Source organism: Martes martes, assembly GCF_963455335.1.
Source record: "Martes martes genome assembly, chromosome: 7".
NCBI classification, from domain to species: Eukaryota; Metazoa; Chordata; class Mammalia; order Carnivora; family Mustelidae; genus Martes; species Martes martes.
This window is the reverse complement of record NC_137894.1, coordinates 107,882,400-107,900,556: the sequence shown is the minus strand read 5'-3', so window position 1 is coordinate 107,900,556 and position 18,157 is coordinate 107,882,400. Positions and strand designations below refer to the sequence as shown.

Genomic DNA, 18,157 nt, shown 5'->3' with positions numbered 1-18,157 from the left:
TCATAGTGAAGGGCTGACTAATAAATACAAGTGAATACAAGGATTGGGTCCATTCTGTAGAAGGATCATCAGATAGACCCATCACTGCACCCCATAGGAAATGACCTAAGTTTCGAATGCTGTATATTTAGGGATTCGTTGGCTATACTCATCGATGAATAACCGAGGTGTTTTTTATGCATTAAGTTTAATCCATTTCATTAACTTACCAAATAATGTGTTTCAAAATTTTTAAAAAGTTTTGGTTGTAAAACCAGCCCCTTTGGGGATCATAATCCCTAAACATACCATGGTCCGCATCGCTCCTTTAATTATGTTGTAACTCGTTGTCTCTGTTTTGCCTTGACATTTTCCAGTTTCCTAGTCTGTGAATCTGAAACATTTGCTCCTGTTTTCCAATCCTGTTTCCTGTGGTTTTGAAGTGAAATACTTCATAAGACTTGATGCAAAGAACTGAGAAAATATAAATAGGACAAACAACAACTTTCATGTTGAGTGTGAGCTTTTCTACTAATTTTAGGGCTTTGGGGGAAGGTTAGTTTTCTCAAGCTCTAAAATGTTTATAGCTGAGACTACTTGCACCCGGTGAGAGCTGACCTAGAAACTAGAATCAAATATTCTGTAGCCACAAAGATGAACACGAGTTCCCAGCCCTGAAATGGTGCAGTTATTGGGAGACTCCACTCATCCCACAACCTCGGTGTCATGTGCATAATAGTCCTTGAAGAAGGACATTAGCTAGCTCTGCTGTGGCTGCGAAATTAATTAACTGATTTACAAGACCCATCTTCCAGAAGAGCCATAAAAGTTTATTGTGAATTGAGGACTAGAAGATGATAAAGACAACTGGATAAAGCAAACACACCTTAAAATCATTGATTAGATTAATATCCAATCGATATATTGTGTATCCTAATGGAAATTCTATGTCAGAAGACAGTATTGCTTATTATGTAATGTGAATTCCGACAGTGGGAGCAGAATTATCCACATTTGTCATTTTTTCTAGGCTTCTCTAAATTTTTAAGGGGAGAATCAAGGGATAAGTTTCACATTGGTTGACTCAGTTAACTTTGCTGGTGCTTTTTAGTCTTTTAATGGGATTTGGAGTTGAGGCCCTAGATTTTAAAGTCTTTTTCTTTTACATATGGTATAGAAAAAATATTACCCTGAAAACATAATTTGATGACTTTTAGTGGGCTTACTCTAGGGTTATAGGTGCACAGAAACCTTGAGATTAGTTTTTGTTCATCTTGTTCTCTTAAGGGTTAAAAGAAGAGATGCTGATTCAGGGTAAGTTAATCACTTGGTCTAAGTCACACCCTTACAGGTGGAGCCCCACATGTAACTTGGATCTCACATTTCCCAATTTGTTCTTCTGTCTCTTTCTCTTCTTCTCCCCTTTTTTCATTCACATATTTTTTTTCAGTAGATATTTGTTGAACTCTTAAGATTTTTTATTTATTTTAGAGAGAGAGAGAGAGTACACAATGGGTAGGGGCAAAAGGAGAGGGGGAGAGAGGATCGCAAGCAGAAGCCCCACGGAGCATGGGGGCCATCGAGGAGGCTCAATCTCATGACCTGACCACAACCTGAGCCAAAACCAGAAATAGAATGCTTAATTGACTGCACCACCCAGGTGCCCCATGAGCTCTTGAACTATTCTCAGCACTGGATGTTGACCTGAATGGATGAACCAGAGAAAATTCTCTGCCCTCATGAGTTTATATTCTAGCTTAATGCTATTCTTCTCACATCACAGGCTTTTTATTTATGCATGATACTAAAAAGATAAGTAATTTAAATTTCTGGAGAGAAGTATGGTTAGAATTTTAATTTCAGCAGTTAGGTAAAATAAAATATATAATAGACATTTGAATGTCTCCATATTTTAAAATGGTCTATATTGGCAAGGGGAAATTGATTTATATGTGGAGTATTTTTTATCTATTGATGATGCATTCATCAATCAATGAATATTTATCAATTATTCTGTAGATCTATATACATATTTTTATAATGTAATTTTTTATAGATTTTTATTTATTTATTTTACAGACAGAGATCACAAGTAGGCAGAGAGGCAGGCAGGGAGAGAGGAGGAAGCAGGCTCCCCGCTGAGTGGAGAGCCTGATGCAGGGCTCGATCCCAGGACCCTGGGACCATGACCCAAGCCGAAGGCAGAGGCTTTAACTCACTGAGCCACCCAGGCGCCCCAGTATAACATAATAATTTTTATAAGTATTTCTCAGTTTATTTTTAATTGAAATACAATTAACATATAGTGTAATATTAATTCCAAATATTCAATATAATGAGTCCATATTTCTATACATTACTTAGTGCACATTCAGTGAATATGCTTATCATTAAATTTGGTACTTCTGGTGCTCGCTTCGGCAGCACATATACTAAAATTTGGTACTTCTGATAATGCAGTTAGAATAAATACTTAGAATTACTTTTTTTTTTTAACCCACAGCCTTTTTTTTTTTAATTTTATTTTTCAGTGTTCCAAGATTCATTGTTTATGTACCACACCGAGTGCTCCATGCAATACATGACCTCCTTAATACCTACCGCCAGGCTCACCCAACTTCCCACCGTCCTCCCCACCAAAACCCTGTTTGTTTCTGAGTCCACAGTCTCTCATGCTTTGTCTGCCCCTCCTATTTACCCCAATTCACTTTTTCTTTCCTTCTCCTAGTGTCCTCCATATTATTCCTTATGCTCCACAAGTAAGTGAAACCATATCATAATTGACTGTCTCTGCTTGACTTATTTCACTCAGCATAATCTCCTCCAGTCCCATCCATGTTGATAACAAAAGTTGGGTATTCATCCTTTCTGATGGAGGCAATATACTCCATTGCATATATGGACCATATCTTCTTTATCCATTCATCTGTTGAAGGGCATCTTGGTTCTTTCCACAGTTTGGTGGTTGTGGCCATTGCTGCTATGAACTTTGGGGTACATATGCCGCTTCTTTTCACTACATCTGTATCCTTGGGGTAAATACCCAGTAGTGCAATTGCAGGGTCATAGGGAAGCTCTATTTTTAATTTTTGTGGAATCTTTGCACTGTTTTCCAAAGTGGCAGCACCAACTTGCATTCCCACCAATAGTGTAAGAGGGTTCCCCTTTCTCCACATTCTTTCCAACACTTGTTGTTTACTGTCTTGTTAATTTTGACCATTCTAACTGGTGGAAGGTGGTATCTCAATGTGGTTTTGATTTGAATCCCCCTGATGGCTAATGATGAACATTTTTTCATGTGTCTGTTATCCATTTGTATGTCTTCTTTGGAGAAGTGTCTGTTCATGTCTTCTGCCCATTTTTTGATATGATTATCTGTTTTTTGAGTGTTGAGTTTGAGGAGTTCTTTATAGATCTTGGATATTAGCCCTTTGTCTATAGTGTCATTTGTGAATATCTTCTCCCATTCTGTGGGTTGCCTTTTGTTTTATTGACTATTTCCTTTGCTGTGCAGAAGCTTTTTATCTTGATGAAATCCCAAAAGTTCATTTTCGCTTTTGTTTCCTTTGCCTTTGGAGACATCTTGAAAGAAGTTTCTGTGGCTGATTTCAAAGAGGTTACTGCCTATGTTCTCCTCTAGGATTTTGATAGGTTCCTGCCTCACATTGAGGTCTTTCAGCTATGTATAGAAGAATGAAACTTGACCATTCTCATACACAAAGATAAACTTGAAATGGAATTACTTGTTTAAAATTTAGAGAATGTCACTTATAGATTTCTGAAATCGATGAATGTCAGTAGAGGTCTCTAACCTTCCTTGGATGAATGCCTGGCTATCAGACAGTTGAGTTGTTGAACAGTGTCACTAACTAGAAGAAAATTCCGAAGTGTCCAGAAATAAATAAGATTTCTCAAGATGAATTATGTATCCATTATGGTTATTTTATGCTGAGCTTATGATTGCATGATAGTTTTAACCACTTTCTCAATAATAGGCATGTTTTCTGTTTCCATCCCAGAGAGATTCATGGTTCTCTAAGGATTTCCAAACTGCCTGTGTGGACAAGAGCCTGTACTGTTATTCCCTCAACCTCAATCTCTGTGCCTCTCTCTTTCTCTCATTTCTCTGGTTACTGTTATCTTTTATCTCTGCTTGTCTAGCTGGCCTGAAGTGTTATAAGATGCCTTTCTTCTTCCTGTTTTCTTGTTAGTTCTGGCTTCAGTCTTCATGATGAGAGCAGATACTTCCTCACCTCTGTGGTTAGAGTGTCGAAAGCATAAGTCTTTGGCACAGTGCCTTCCAGAAGATCTTTCCTGCCTGGGTAGACTCCTTGTTTGTTCCACTCCCAAACTTTCCCTTTCCTGCAGAGGAACAGAGAATGCAATTGAGGAGACTTCAGAAGCCAGGGGCTCTCATGCAACTGCCTCCACAGAAAGTCCTTTTGGCACTTCATCTCTGAGTGTTCCTTATCTCCACCTTGTCTGGGCAGCTAAGTATTCTGGATTTGGGGTGGTGAACTGTGGAATTCAGGTCACCAGTGGCTGGTGCTCCAAAGTGAAGAGATGATTTCTGGGTAATTTGCAGAATTTAAAAAAAGATATCCACACTTTACTACAGTAGAGCACTCTTCATGGAACTGTTGATAGCATAACAAACCTGAGTCTCCATGTGTTCCCCTGCTCAGCAACTTAAGCTTTATAGTTGTGATGGGGAGTACACACCCTCTGGGCTGGGCCTTGAGGCCCTGCATAGACTTTGGCTCGGGAGAGAGGGAAAGGCATCCTCAGGTAATAAGTCATGGCCAGTATTCATCTGCCTGGAGCACAAGACTTAGTTGCTGAATAATGTATGTTTAATATATGTCAAATCAGTTCCAGATTTATAAAGGCTGGAACAGTAGATCCTTATATAGTGCAATCTACTGTCATCTCTGCAGAAGGAGCAGAAGAAAGAATGAAACTAAAAAGTCACCTTTGCTCCTTCTAGTCAGAATGGGAAAAGTTATGATGGCAGAAGATAATGAAACTATTTGTTAAAATGAGATTTTTGGCTTCTCTGTTGGATTTTATTTATTCATACCGCTCGTGATTTCCATCAAGAACTGAATTCAGCGTGATGTTACTTTACATATTATATGAAAGTGTTATGCATTGTTACACCTATTTGAATGGGGTTATCCACTCAGGTTCTAAATTATGCGAGTCGATCAATACCATATATGAAACTGCATAAAAATAGTGATTAGGATAAGAACTAGTGTAGATAGTTGAATCCATATCTTATACTATTTTCCAGGGAAAGGTGATGTATTTGGAGACATCTTCTGGAAGGAAACCACCCTTGCTCACGCGTGTGCCAATGTCCGAGCACTGACATACTGTGATCTCCACATCATCAAGCGAGAAGCCTTGCTCAAAGTCCTGGACTTCTATACAGCTTTTGCAAACTCCTTCTCAAGGAATCTCACTCTTACTTGCAATCTGAGGAAACGGGTATGTTGTGTGAATCTTCTCGCCCTTACGAGTATCTATAGGGTTAATATGTTATATTTTAGTATATGTGCTGCCGAAGCGAGCACTATAGGGTTAATATGTTAATATGTCATGTTCTGTTAGCTGAGAAGTGCAAGACGTGTTTCATTTTGCACTCGTATGTTCTCATTCAAGTAAAGTGACATAATTTTCTCTCCCTTTCTTTATATTTTGTTTACTTTTTAAGGAGGGGATTCCAGAGTACGTGGTTAAAGACTTGGATCTTTATAATTTAAGTGTAAAAGGAAAAACAGAGTTGAAGAGAAACAAACAAACTGTGCTCTAACATAATTAGTTCTTGGGGTTTATAATAACTGCCATAAAAATAACATGAGTGTCTCTTACTTTATTATGTGGATTTTTTTTTTTTTTTAGGTTGGTAAGGTTAATCCAGCTGGTTGCTTATTTTATATTCCTGACTATTTAAAAACCCTTTCTCATTTAATGATCAGTTCATAAGGCTTATTTCCCTGTGAATTCTTTCCAAGCACACTATCTTAAAAAAAAATAATTAGCCACACTGACATATCCTACAATAGGTATAGCAACTCTTAACTTTGCACTGCTATAGCAACTATAATATTCATGGCCATTTTCTTTTTTATTGATGAGTGTGACACAAATTTAATTTGCATAAAGAAATCTCCTAGCTATGATTTATAGGTCATTGGACATAGGCTAGGACTCTTTTATTGCCAAGAATGAAATACACATTTGGACAACTGCACTTAAGGAATTTCATCAAAGATGATTGCCTGTCTATAGTGAAGTATTTTGAAATAACAAGCTTTCCCTCCCATTGGCCCCCTAAATAGAACCTTCCCTTTGTTAACACAGAGGAGAAAAATCAAGCCAAGGCACAGATCAGCATCTCTACTATAGATACAAACATAAGCACATCATTATAATTCCCTACGGGGGCGTGTAGGAGAGGTTAGGACTGCCGGAGGCATGTTCGTACTAGCTGTGTCATGACATGGGATCTATATTAGAACCGCGTTTTCATTTTCTGTTTTTGTTCTAGTAAATGGGTATTGAGCAGCCACAACCTGCTAGACAATGTGTAAAGAGTTTTCGCAAGCACAAAGACTAACTCGGGTCCCTCTGCTGAAGGTGTGAGTCCCTTTGCTTAAGCCAGGTGTGAACATTCTATTCTACACAATAAGTGAAACATATCCTTGTACAAGTAACTGAAAGTTGAGGTTAGTGATGGACATGGACGAGGGCTGCCGACAGGAACTGACTGTGGAACTTTCTTGCTTATTCGTCAGGGAGTGTGGAGTCTCGTCTAATTAGAAATATGTCTCCTTTGCTCTGTACTCTACCTTCCCCAATGACAAATTCCTCTTCTACAAGGCAGCCCGTTAGATACTTGAAACTCTTATATCTTGTTAAGTCTTCTCCAATATAAATTTCGCCAGCTCTGGAGTCTTCCCGCATACCACAAGATTACCGAAGCCCCTATCCATCATCGTTATGGTCCTCAGGACAGATCTTATTTGTCACTGTCCTCCTCGAAGCATGTTGTTTACACAGTATCTCATCTGATGTTTATCATATTCCTGTGGAATAAAGGACAGTTATTTTCCCTTCAAAAAACATGAGGAAACTCAGGGCCAGAGGGATTAATTTCAAATCACAACTGATATATTTGCAGTGCAAGGTCTCTAGGGGGGATAATTAAGATAACTCACCAGCAGAAAATAAATTTTGGTTCTTCAGAATGAGTTTATCACAAAGCTCTCTTGCCTCTTTTTATGTTCTCTTTCGCACATCTGAGCATGTGCACACACCACACACGCACACACACACACACAGAGTTATGAAGGCTGAGTGCACATATTTCTGATAAGCGAAGCTAGAGACAGAAAACTGTGTGTGTACGTTTTAAAGATTTTATTTATTTGTTTAGAGAGAGAAAGAGAGTGGGTGGGGGAAGGGAAAGGGAGAGACAATCTTCAGCAAACTCGCTGTTGAGCGCGGAGCCTGATACGGGGCTTGATCCCACAACCCTGAGATCATGACCTGAGCCGAAAACCCAGAGTCAGACGTTCAACCAACTGGCCCGCCTGGTTCCCCTCTGTGTGTGTGCTTTTTTTAACAGGACCCAGGGATGGGGCCCCCTCCCTCTGCAGGGGCTGGTACACAAGTGACATCAAATGGCTTCTTCCCTTTATAACCTGTTCCCTGTTACAACCTGTGTCACATTTTTATTTTTTAATAATTCACCCATCCTCAAATGATGGATGGTCTCAATAACTTGGCAAAATGTGGGGATAGCTGTACTGTCAGTCAGTGTCACTTCATTCTCAGGAAAAGAAAAAGTATTCTCATAAAAAAAAAAATACCCACTGAGAAGATAACCTCCAATGACTCGTGAGAATAACTACCCTTTTGAGAGCCTCTTGTATACCCATGCACTTGAACACATTTTCTATATAATAACTGACCTTATGAAATTTCAGTCACCCACAGATGAAGCACCTCATTCCCATTCCATCGACAAAGAGGCTGACGTTGTGAGAATGGGAGAGCTAGGTGCCAAAGAACGTATGCCTCAGGGCCTGGATTTGAATCCATCTCTGTCTGATTCTAAAATGCAGATCTTAGATGCTACCATGTTGCTTTGGCTTGCCAAAGTACTTGATTTTTTTTTTTTTTTCCACAACAGTATTCCACAGACACACTCTCAACAATTTATAGTTCCTCATGCACACAGTTGCTTTCGCTTTGTTCCCCGTGGAGCTATTAATAAAAGGGTATTTTGTTCTTATGGCTGTTACAACAAGCATTCTTGCATCGAGTATTTTTTGGGAATTGGATATTTGTTGTGAGTTCTATGATCAAGACTGTATCCTTAGTATGCTCTTGATATCTCATAGCTATCAGAACCCCTAATTAAGGGTGTGTTTCTAGTAAGCCGGGGGAGGGGGTTTGGAACCCACATGCTCAGCCATCACAGATTACAGCTCTGGCCACATGAGCACGTGCAGTGTGGCTGGGTGGAGGGCTTAGCACAGTGTGGCATTCTTGGTGGTCGCCATTGTGGGAGATGTGGCAACACTTTAGCTGCCTGCCCTCCCGTCTCCTTTACAGAAGAGTAAGAGATTTGTTATGCCAGCATAGTTCCCACTAACCATCCTTAAATTCCTCTCTATAAAAATTCTAGAACTAGAACCATAATTTCATGCAGTAACTACAGCAGGGGTTGGCAAACTTTCTGTGTCAAGGAACTGTTCAGTAGATATTTTAGGATTTGAGGGCCACAGAACCTCTGTCTCAACTACTGAAACTTGCCATTGTGTGAAAGCAGCTGTCTTAGCTCAGGGTACCCTCACAAAATACTGTAGGCTTAAACAACAGGAATTTATTCCCCACAGTTCTGGAGGCTGAGAAGTCCTAGATCAAGGTGCTGGACCCAATTGGGTACCCCAGGGAGGACTCTTTTCTTCTGGCTTGCAGACCTCTGCTTTCTTGCTCTGTTGTCACATGGGCTCTGAGTGAGGGAGAGAAAAAGGGAAGGAGAGGCAGGGAGGGAGTGAGAGAGAGAGAGAGAGAGAGGTGGGGGGAAGAGACAGAGAAGGAAAGCTATCTCTCTAGTACCGCTTCTGGTTAGGGCAGTAATCTCATCATGAGGACTCTACCCTCAGGGCCTCATCGAAACCTATTAACTCCCAGAACCTTTTCTTCAGATATCATCACAGCGGGAGATTAGGGCTTTAAGATATGAATCTGGGGGGGAATACAATTTCAGTTCAGGGCGGCAGCCAAAGAGAGTATGTAAATAACTAAGCAGAGCTGTGCTTTAGTAAAACTTTACATAAACAAGTGGCTCGCACAGGCCGTGTGTCCATGGCTGAAAGGAGAAGACGGGAAGTTAGCTAGGGAGCCCACGAGTCTGCACACAGAATTCTAGTACGCTTGTATTAGAAAGCAGATCTACCACTTGCCACTCAGAGGTGATCATGAAGTAGAAAAGGCCATCCAGCAGAGGCGGCTGCAGGAGCCAGGTCAGTAACAGCCATGAGGTGGGCCAGGCACACGTGGCCGTGGAAGACTCGAGTTCGCACCACCTGTAAGGGGGCAGCTGCCGCTCAGTCCGCTTGCACACTGCCTTGGTGGAATGCCAGCCCAGTGTGGCTTGGTCTGTGTTTTTTTTTTTCCTCAGAGAAGCCAGAAGTACACATTTTTATGCAAAAATCACATTAGTTTGGTAACTAATTTGCTTTATTTATTTATTTATAAATAAATTATATATTATATATAAATACATATTTATATATAATATATAATTTATAATTAATATAAATATTAATTTATTATTAAAATTATTATTAAAATTATTAATATAATAATTATATAAATAATTATATATAAATATATATTTATATATAAATAATTATATATATAATTATATATAAAATTTTTATATATATAAAAATATATATTTATAATATATAAATATATTGTATATTTATAAATAAATTATATATTTAAAGAATATGGTCAAACAGGGACGCCTGGATGGCTCAGTTGGTTGAGTGGCTGTCTTTCGGTTCAGGTCATGATTCCAGGGTCCTTGGATTGGGCCCCACATCAGGCTCCCTGCTCAGTGGGGAGCCTGCTTCTTTCTCTTCCTCTGTCTGCCTGTGAATTTGCATAAGAAAAATTACTACATATATTACATCTTTATTTTCTTTAATTTCTAAGTGAAATGTAGCTTTTCCATTATGAAGATTGGGAACAAACTACAGTATTAGTAGAAGTACCAAAAGAAATCATAGATATTTTCATATTATATTGTGTTTGTTGAAGTGTTTAGGCTCAATAATTATCGTAGTTATTATAGACGTGCTCCTAAGATGACATTATTTATTGTGTTAATGAAAAAAAGTACATAGATTACTATTTTGTGAATTATTATTTTTTGAACAAATCTTAAAAATTTATTTGAGGGAGAGAGAGCACGTTGAGAGCATGAGTGCAGGGAGAGGTGGGGGTGGGGGGTGAAGCCGACCCCCGCTGAGCAGGAAGCCTGATGCGGGGCTCAATCCCAGGACCCTGGGCCTGAGCTGAAGGCAGATGCTTAACCAACTCAGCCACCCAGGCACCCTACTATTTCATGAATTATTTTTTAATATTTTGGTACCTGGATTTCATTATAATGTTTTTCATTTGCAGCACTATGTATTCTATTTTGTGCATTTAAAGCAACTCTTCTGAACTGAGGGCTGTTCTACAGGCTTTACTAGACTGCTGGAGATTACTATTCCCTGTATGACAGTCAGGAACTAAACTCAGTTGAGCAAAAGGACCGGTTCGTGTAGTTTTTCAGTAATCAGAACACAATTCCATAGTTTTCAGTAAGTTTAAAAATATTCAGAAAAGGTTAGGAGAGCAACACAGGAAGGTTGACTCACTTGTTCACTTTATGTATTTTTTTACTTAATAGAAAATACAATTTGCTAGAATAACAAAAATGATGTTTCTCAAACTGAAGACCAAGCCTCAGGTGCAGGTCTGAAGGGGCAGGTGGCACATGCAGCCCAGGTGATATCTATATTTTAAAGGATTTTAATCAGATTTTTAAAGCAATTAGTGCACTTCTGCTCATTCTGCCGAGCTGTGATGCAGTGGAGTTTATCATCTGTGTAAAAAGAGTTAACATAGCAGGTCTGACCGCTGTGCTTTGGAAGACCTGCTTATGAAGCGGGGCCCTTGACTGGCTTCTGGGAACCTGGGTTTCGGGAGGGTTCCTGCCAGGCTGGTGGGTGGGAGTGCCTCACCGTGCCCACACTGTTTATTCAAACAGTGTGGTCTGTGCTAAACATTTACTTACAGCTACATTAAGTGTGGTTGGGGTTTTGAGTTATTTCTAAATATTTCCTCCTCTTTCAAGCTAGCGTGAACACATTTTCCTCCAGATGGACTATTTAGATAAGAGGACTATGGAGTTTTATTTCTATTTTTGGTACCTCTTCTGACAAGACCCTTTGACACAGTGTGGCTCAGAAGGTATTGGTGGGCTCAGTGGCTATCAGTATATATCTTTCGTGGCCTTACTACAAACCAAGAGGGCATGGAGATAAAAGAGCCAGTGCCTGGTCTCTGGGGGCTTGCAGTCTAACAAGAGAGTCAAATAAATCCCAACAGAGTCTGATAAGTGCTATGTGAGAGTTACATTCAGGGTACATGGTGGAGAGGCGGGGGGGAGAGGAAAGGAATCCACCTAGCTCAGGGAGGACGCAAGGAGACATTTTAGGAGGTGATGATGACACTGGCATTAGGATTTCATTTTAAGCAGAATAATGTTCTAGAGGAAAGAAGGATCTTGTAGGTGACCTGGTCCAACTTATTTTCTTTGCAGTTGAGAAAACCGAGACCCAGAGAATTAAATGACTTGCTCAAGATTGCTTAGCAAATTAGCATCAGAGCTGGGATGGGAATCCAAGTCCTTTGAATTCCATGCTGCTGGGATTTTTTACCAGTTAGCCTCATTGGCAAGCCCTGTGTAGAAGATTGTGAGTAAAATGCAACACTTGATTGTGTTCATTTTTCACAAGGAAAAGGGAAGATAGATGGCATGAGCTTGCATGTGATTCACAGATTGATTTTAATGTCTTTCATGCCATGATTTGAGATAAAACTAACAGCAGAGCCCCCAAACCAGGCTGTAGGCAGTGTTCAGAGTTGTGAACAGGACTCCCCATGTCAGCAAGCGCCAGTGTGCATGGTGTGGCCACAGCAGGTATGTCACTGGCATTGTGAAGGGTCTCATTTTTAGTAAAAGCATGTAACTTACATATCAGTCCTGTTCGAGAGGTATTAATACGATGAAATACTCTCTTGCTGATAATACTGTGGTTGTGATCCATTCTCTGCTTTCTTATCGGTACTTTTAAGAACTGTACTGGCTGCTGCACCAGTTAGGATAAACACAGATAAAAAGAAAACTTCCCACATTAAATAAAACTCCCCATTTTTTTTTCCATCTTTGTGTTTTGAGTTATTTTCTTAAGGGTCTAGTATTTTCACATTAAAAGTTACAAAAAATATATTGACAAGTTTACTGCTCAAAGTGTTACTTATTAGTGCAAAAACTGTTCATTGATGATAAAAGGGGGAGAGGGAGAGGAAGGTAGAATGACTGGAAAAAAGAAATAAAAGAATAACGAGTATCTCCATATAGAATTGGGAAAATATGAGACCTGACAGCAGGAGGCAGGGAGGGAATGAGCTGGTACTGAGAATGACTCGTTAAGAATGAGAAACAAGATTGCCTTGTGGTCAATTCCAAAAATGCAACTGAAGAGATTGCTAACTGAAATTTGAAAAGAAAGAAGTAGTTAAGATTGCCCAATGTCAATACAGACCGAAAACTGGGTTATATACTGAACTTCCCTCTTAAAAGCCATATCTATTATATTAATGACTGTGAACCCCTCTTGTGGTTCCACGTTGAGTGGTCACAGCCAGGGGACTATGTGTCTTTTCATTCTGTGGCTCTGCTGAATTTGTTGCTGGTGTTGTGAAAATTTCTAAGCCAAATGGCTCTGAAGACAATGCTTCTCATATATCTACTACTGCGATGGAGCAGATCCCCTTGGACATTGATCAAAAGTGATGCCACACTGACACCTGCCCTCAGTGGTGGTCTCAAAGAAACGTTGCCATGGAGACCCATCTTGCTCCCGGTTTATATTCCTTTTTACCGAACATCTCGATGCCCTTTAGTTCAGATGCAAGCCAATTCAGTACCTGTTAACGATATTAATGTATCCCTTGTATTAATCTGCTCAGAGTACCATAACAAAATAACACAGACTGGGTGGTTAAACAGAAAGGTATTGTCTGACAGTCTGGGGGCCAGAAGTCCAAGACCACAGCACCAGCAGGGTTGGTGTCTGGTGTCCTTGGGTTGAAGGTGGCGCCTTCTTACTGTGTGCTCATCTGGCCTTTCCTCTGTGCGTGCATGTGAGGAAAGAAAGAATGAGCTCTCTCGTGTGCCTTCTTATAAGAACCTTAATCCCGATAGAGCAGAGACCCAACCTTAAGACTTCATTTAACCATACTGTTTAATTAGAAGCCATATTTCCAGGTATATCCACACTGGGAGTGGGAGCTTAAACACATGAATTTTTTTTTGTTGTTTTAAATTAAATGTGTAGGAGCAACTTTGAGAAGTATTCTAAAACCAAAACTTAGAGCTGAACTAGGTCTGTGTTACTGGAGACACGTAGCAGCATCAACATTCAGTACCGATTTTTCTTAATATTTAGGCCAGGTATCATTATCAATACTAGCAAAACATTCTTGGGCTCCTACAGTGATTTAAGAAAGGGTTTCCATTTAAACATAGAAGATTTCCCCCAGGAATGATGAATACACGTTGTAAATTAGAAAAACAGAATATAGGGGCGCCTGGGTGGCTCAGTGGGTTAAGGCCTCTGCCTTCAGCTCGGGTCATGATCCCAGGGTCCTGGGATCGAGTCCCACATCGGGCTCTCTGCTCCGTGGAGAGTCTGCTTTCTCCTCTCTCTCTGCCTGCCTCTCTGCCTACTTGTGATCTCTGTCTGTCAAGTAAATAAATAAAATCTTTAAAAAAAAAAAAAAAGAAAAACAGAATATAGAGGTACTCCTCCCTCCACCCCATCAGGCCAGCATCCTTTTCCACAAATGGCCCTGTTCTTAGTAGAGGGTCATAGAAGCCAGCTGGCCGTGTTATGGGTAGGGAGAGCTCCTGTCCTGTATTGTAAGGTTATAAGAGAAAGAAATAGTGGGTTAGGTTCACTCTTGAAATAGCACAGGCTCGGGGCTCAGTAAATGCTTTACTTTCCAGAAAGCATTCTTATCCTGGTGAATCCATTGGCACACAATGTCTTTCTTTATGTAAGCAGTGAAGCATCTTTGTAACAAATTACCTTTAATGGATGGAAAACAGACTACAATCGGAGAGCGAATAGGCTTTGAGTCCTTGCACGGTGGATGCGTGCTGCCAGCTGTGTGTCTCTCAGGGGTCCGTCCTGGCATCTTTGAAGAAGGACTCTGGGATTGTCATAAGGGTGTGTCAACTTCACTCCCTTTTCTCCCCCCTTTTTCCCATAGCAGCTGAAACAAAATATGGGAGTGCCTTCCTGCCACAAACCTTCAACTTTTGTCATCCCATTAAAAAGACATCACTCAAACACTGTCCACGCTTGGCACAAAAGCTCATACGGTCTCCATAAAAGTCCGAAGTGTTCGTTAGACCCTGTGCTTCTCTCATAGCATGGATTGTGGTCCTTTGGTTTCCTACAGACATTTTTGTTTTTTCAGCTCAACAGTGAGCTCCTCAAAGTAGGTATTTTCTGTGATCTCTTTATTGCCAATGAGCAGAATAGTGCCTGCTGTGTCATTGAATGGGGGAGTCGGTGAATGAAGGAAAAGGAAGCAGACCTACTGGCCAGCACGGTTTTGATCCTCACTGACTAGCATAATCACTGTCGTCCAGAAAAACAAATGATACCCTTGACCATTTTGGCAAAGAGCCTTATGAGATAGGATTATGCAAAGGGCCGTCACTAATTAGTGTTAAAACACAATTAGAGTTAACGTCCAGCTGCAGCTTTGAGCCACACATGCCGGCAGATTCCACACAAGGCAGCCATCTCTGCCGCCTGCTCAGAGCACAGCAATCTTGACCTCATCGTGTGAATTCAGACCACCTGATGGCAGGGGCCTTGGAAGAACAAACTTGTTTTCTCATTTTCCTTTGAAGAATCTACATACACCCTTGGATCTGAGCAGGGGGCAGTTAGAATTTTCATTCCCTTCACTGATCATCAGGCTTGCAAATTCACTGTGAACTCTCGTGCAGTGTCTCTGCACTGTCCTGGGCGGTGGCTTGTAGCAGTTGCCCCTCCAAACTGATGGAGCTCGCTGCCTTGCAGTTTTCACATTGCACAGGCTGTCTCATTTGAGCTTCAAGTCGACACTGTAGGGAAGGGAGCTAGGAGCGGTGAGGGGACTTGCTGGTGGCCGTATGGCTCATCTGATCGCTGCTCTGTTGTTCCAGCCTCCGTGTCTCAGTTCCAAGCTGGCTCACGTTCCACTGATGATGGTTATAAGAGGCCGACTTTCAGCAATTCCAGAAGTTTATCATGTGCATTTAGAGGAAGCAGAGACTTCATTATGCAGTCTTTTGATTCCTTAAGCTGCTTCTATTCAGGGCTCTCTTGATCCGCTTCCAGATCTGCTTCCAGAATAAAATCTTTTCCACATTTAGTTACCAGGACGTAGGTTCACAGATCCCTCAGTCTTCAGTGATGCGTCCAAAGCACTATTTAAGGACAGAGTTTCTCAAGTTTCACCCCGGTGTGGGTGGGGGGGTGGGGAGCAAGAGTCAATCATTTATCAACATATTGGACAGTAGATTATACAGTCTGTTTGATAGCTCCTATTTTCCAAACTGGAGTTTATTTTTATTGTAAGAAAATAGGTATTCTAATAGTAAATGAGGGGCATGAATAAGCCTTTAGTATAGTCAGAAGAGTATTTAACTAACATTAGAAGGTAGATATTTTTATAGATCAGTTGTTCTTGGGAATCTTCAAAGTAGCCAACCGTCCACTTGAAAAATTTGTTTTTATTTTAGGGCTGAATCCTGCCTGACAATAGTGCCTTTTTAGGGTCATCATAGCTGGATACCAGACTGTTCATTCCATGTATCTACCACTTCTTAATTTTCAACCATTAATGTTTGATGAGGGGCCTCCAGAAGCACAGGACTTTCATACCATCTTCATTGAAAGGAAAACTCTCCTTTGAATGAACAAAGCAAGGATTTCTATTAGTATTAAGACTGAAATGTATATAATAGTTGCTTCCCTAGTTCCTTTTGATATTGATTTGAATTTCGAATACATGCAATTTTCCCTATACTACTTTTTTATGTATCTTTTTCCTTCTCTGTTGTGGAGAAAGAAGTCAATGGATCACCTCTGTGGTTGTCTATATAGTATATATATATATGTGTGTATATATAGATAGATGTACATATATATAAAAAATACAAAATATATGATATATAGTGTGTATTTTACATATATATTACATATATTTATTTATCCATACACACACACATAAAGTTTGGATCTGTTCACAGATCTGTATTTCAGTATATTTTCAGTAAGAGCTCTTTTGGGGGGGGTTACTCCCTCCCCAGTCCCCAAGATAACATCTAAATTTGATTACATAGTTTGTCCCTGTAGGGATTTCTTCCCTTCACTTTTTGAGCTTAATTCACTGACCTGGCTTTTTCTGTCCTCTGAGGAGCCTGAGAAAATATTGAACTCAATAGACATGTATTCAAAAGGTTTCCATGCTGATTCTGAGAAGTAGCTTTTGTAATACTTTACAACAGATTTTGAAAGGTTATTCAGAGGAGGGGTTTCAAGATGTTTACAGTGAATTCAGTGAATTCAGACTATTGTTAAAAAAAGCAAAATAGGGCACCTGGGTGGCTCATTTGGTTGAGCAACTGCCTTCAGCTCAGTTTGTGATTCTAGAGGCCTGGGATCAAGTCCAAGTCGGGCTCCCAGCTCCACAAGGAGTCTGCTTCTCCCTCTGACCTTCTCCCCTCTCATGCTCTCTCTCCCTGTCTCTCTCTCAAACAAATAAATAAAATATTTTAAAAAAAGTAAAATAAATTTTGCATTAAAATATATCTATATATAGGGGCGCCTGGGTGGCTCAGTGGGTTAAAGCCGCTGCCTTCGGCTCGGGTCGTGTTCCCAGCATCCTGGGATGGAGCCCCACATGGGGCTCTCTGCTCAGCAGGGAGCCTGCTTCCTGCTTCCTCCCTTCTCTCTCTGCCTGCCTCTCTGCCTACTTGTGATCTGTCTGTCAAATAAATAAATAAATAAATCTTAAAAAATATATATATATATCTATATATAGACTAGAAAGCATTTTAGAGCATTATATACGTTTTGCAAATGAAAAAAAGTAGAGATCTGCTCTGTAGTTAGACTGAATTCTTAATAGTTAACTATTATGACCAAAGTATCTGTCTTCCTGGAATGTCTGCCTCTTTTTCCATCTGAGAGGTGCATTTCATAGATTTTGACATTCTAATCAAGTTATCTTCCCCAAAGGAATCAAATCCAGTCTTCCTACCAAATAATCAGAGACACTCAGATGACCCAGTGAGGCTACAGTAATTTCTCCCAGAGAAAATCATTCATTTTCTGCCTCTTCTTTCTGAATCAGGTTATACTTGATTTACCCAACACTTTCAGAAGTTGGCATTTGATTTCACTGGAGTTTGCCCTGTGTCCCCAGTTTGATCCTTCAGAGAGTGATGTCATCTGTAGGAGTTCAGCAGAGCTGCCGTCCCCAAGGAAACTCACCGTGTGGGAGGCAGACTGCAGAGTAAAGATGGTAAATGCTCATTTTGCAGGTCGGAAGCTGCTAGGTTCCCCTGATAGCAGCTCACGGAAGTAATGCCGGGCACTGCACCCTGTCTGTGAATTATCCAGTCGTGCTTTAGCAATGACTTTATGTGGTTGTCCGTGGCATCATAATCCCAGCATGTTAAATGGGTAATAGGTAACACAGGTCCTTTGGGAGTTAGTTTCCTGTGACAGGAAGATACATACCCCCACTT

The 18,157-nt window shown here is 40.4% G+C and overlaps 1 protein-coding gene across 1 annotated transcript in view; it reads left to right on the top strand.

The window, feature by feature from the left end:
* The window catches only part of KCNH5 (potassium voltage-gated channel subfamily H member 5), a gene marked incomplete at both ends in the record, with an annotated part of 310,475 nt that overhangs the window by 245,875 nt on the left and 46,443 nt on the right, over positions 1-18,157 (top strand). The window contains one exon of the mRNA XM_080809433.1: positions 5,276-5,472. Coding sequence (XP_080665559.1) covers positions 5,276-5,472 — 197 coding nt within the window. The remainder of the gene's footprint in view (positions 1-5,275; positions 5,473-18,157) is intronic.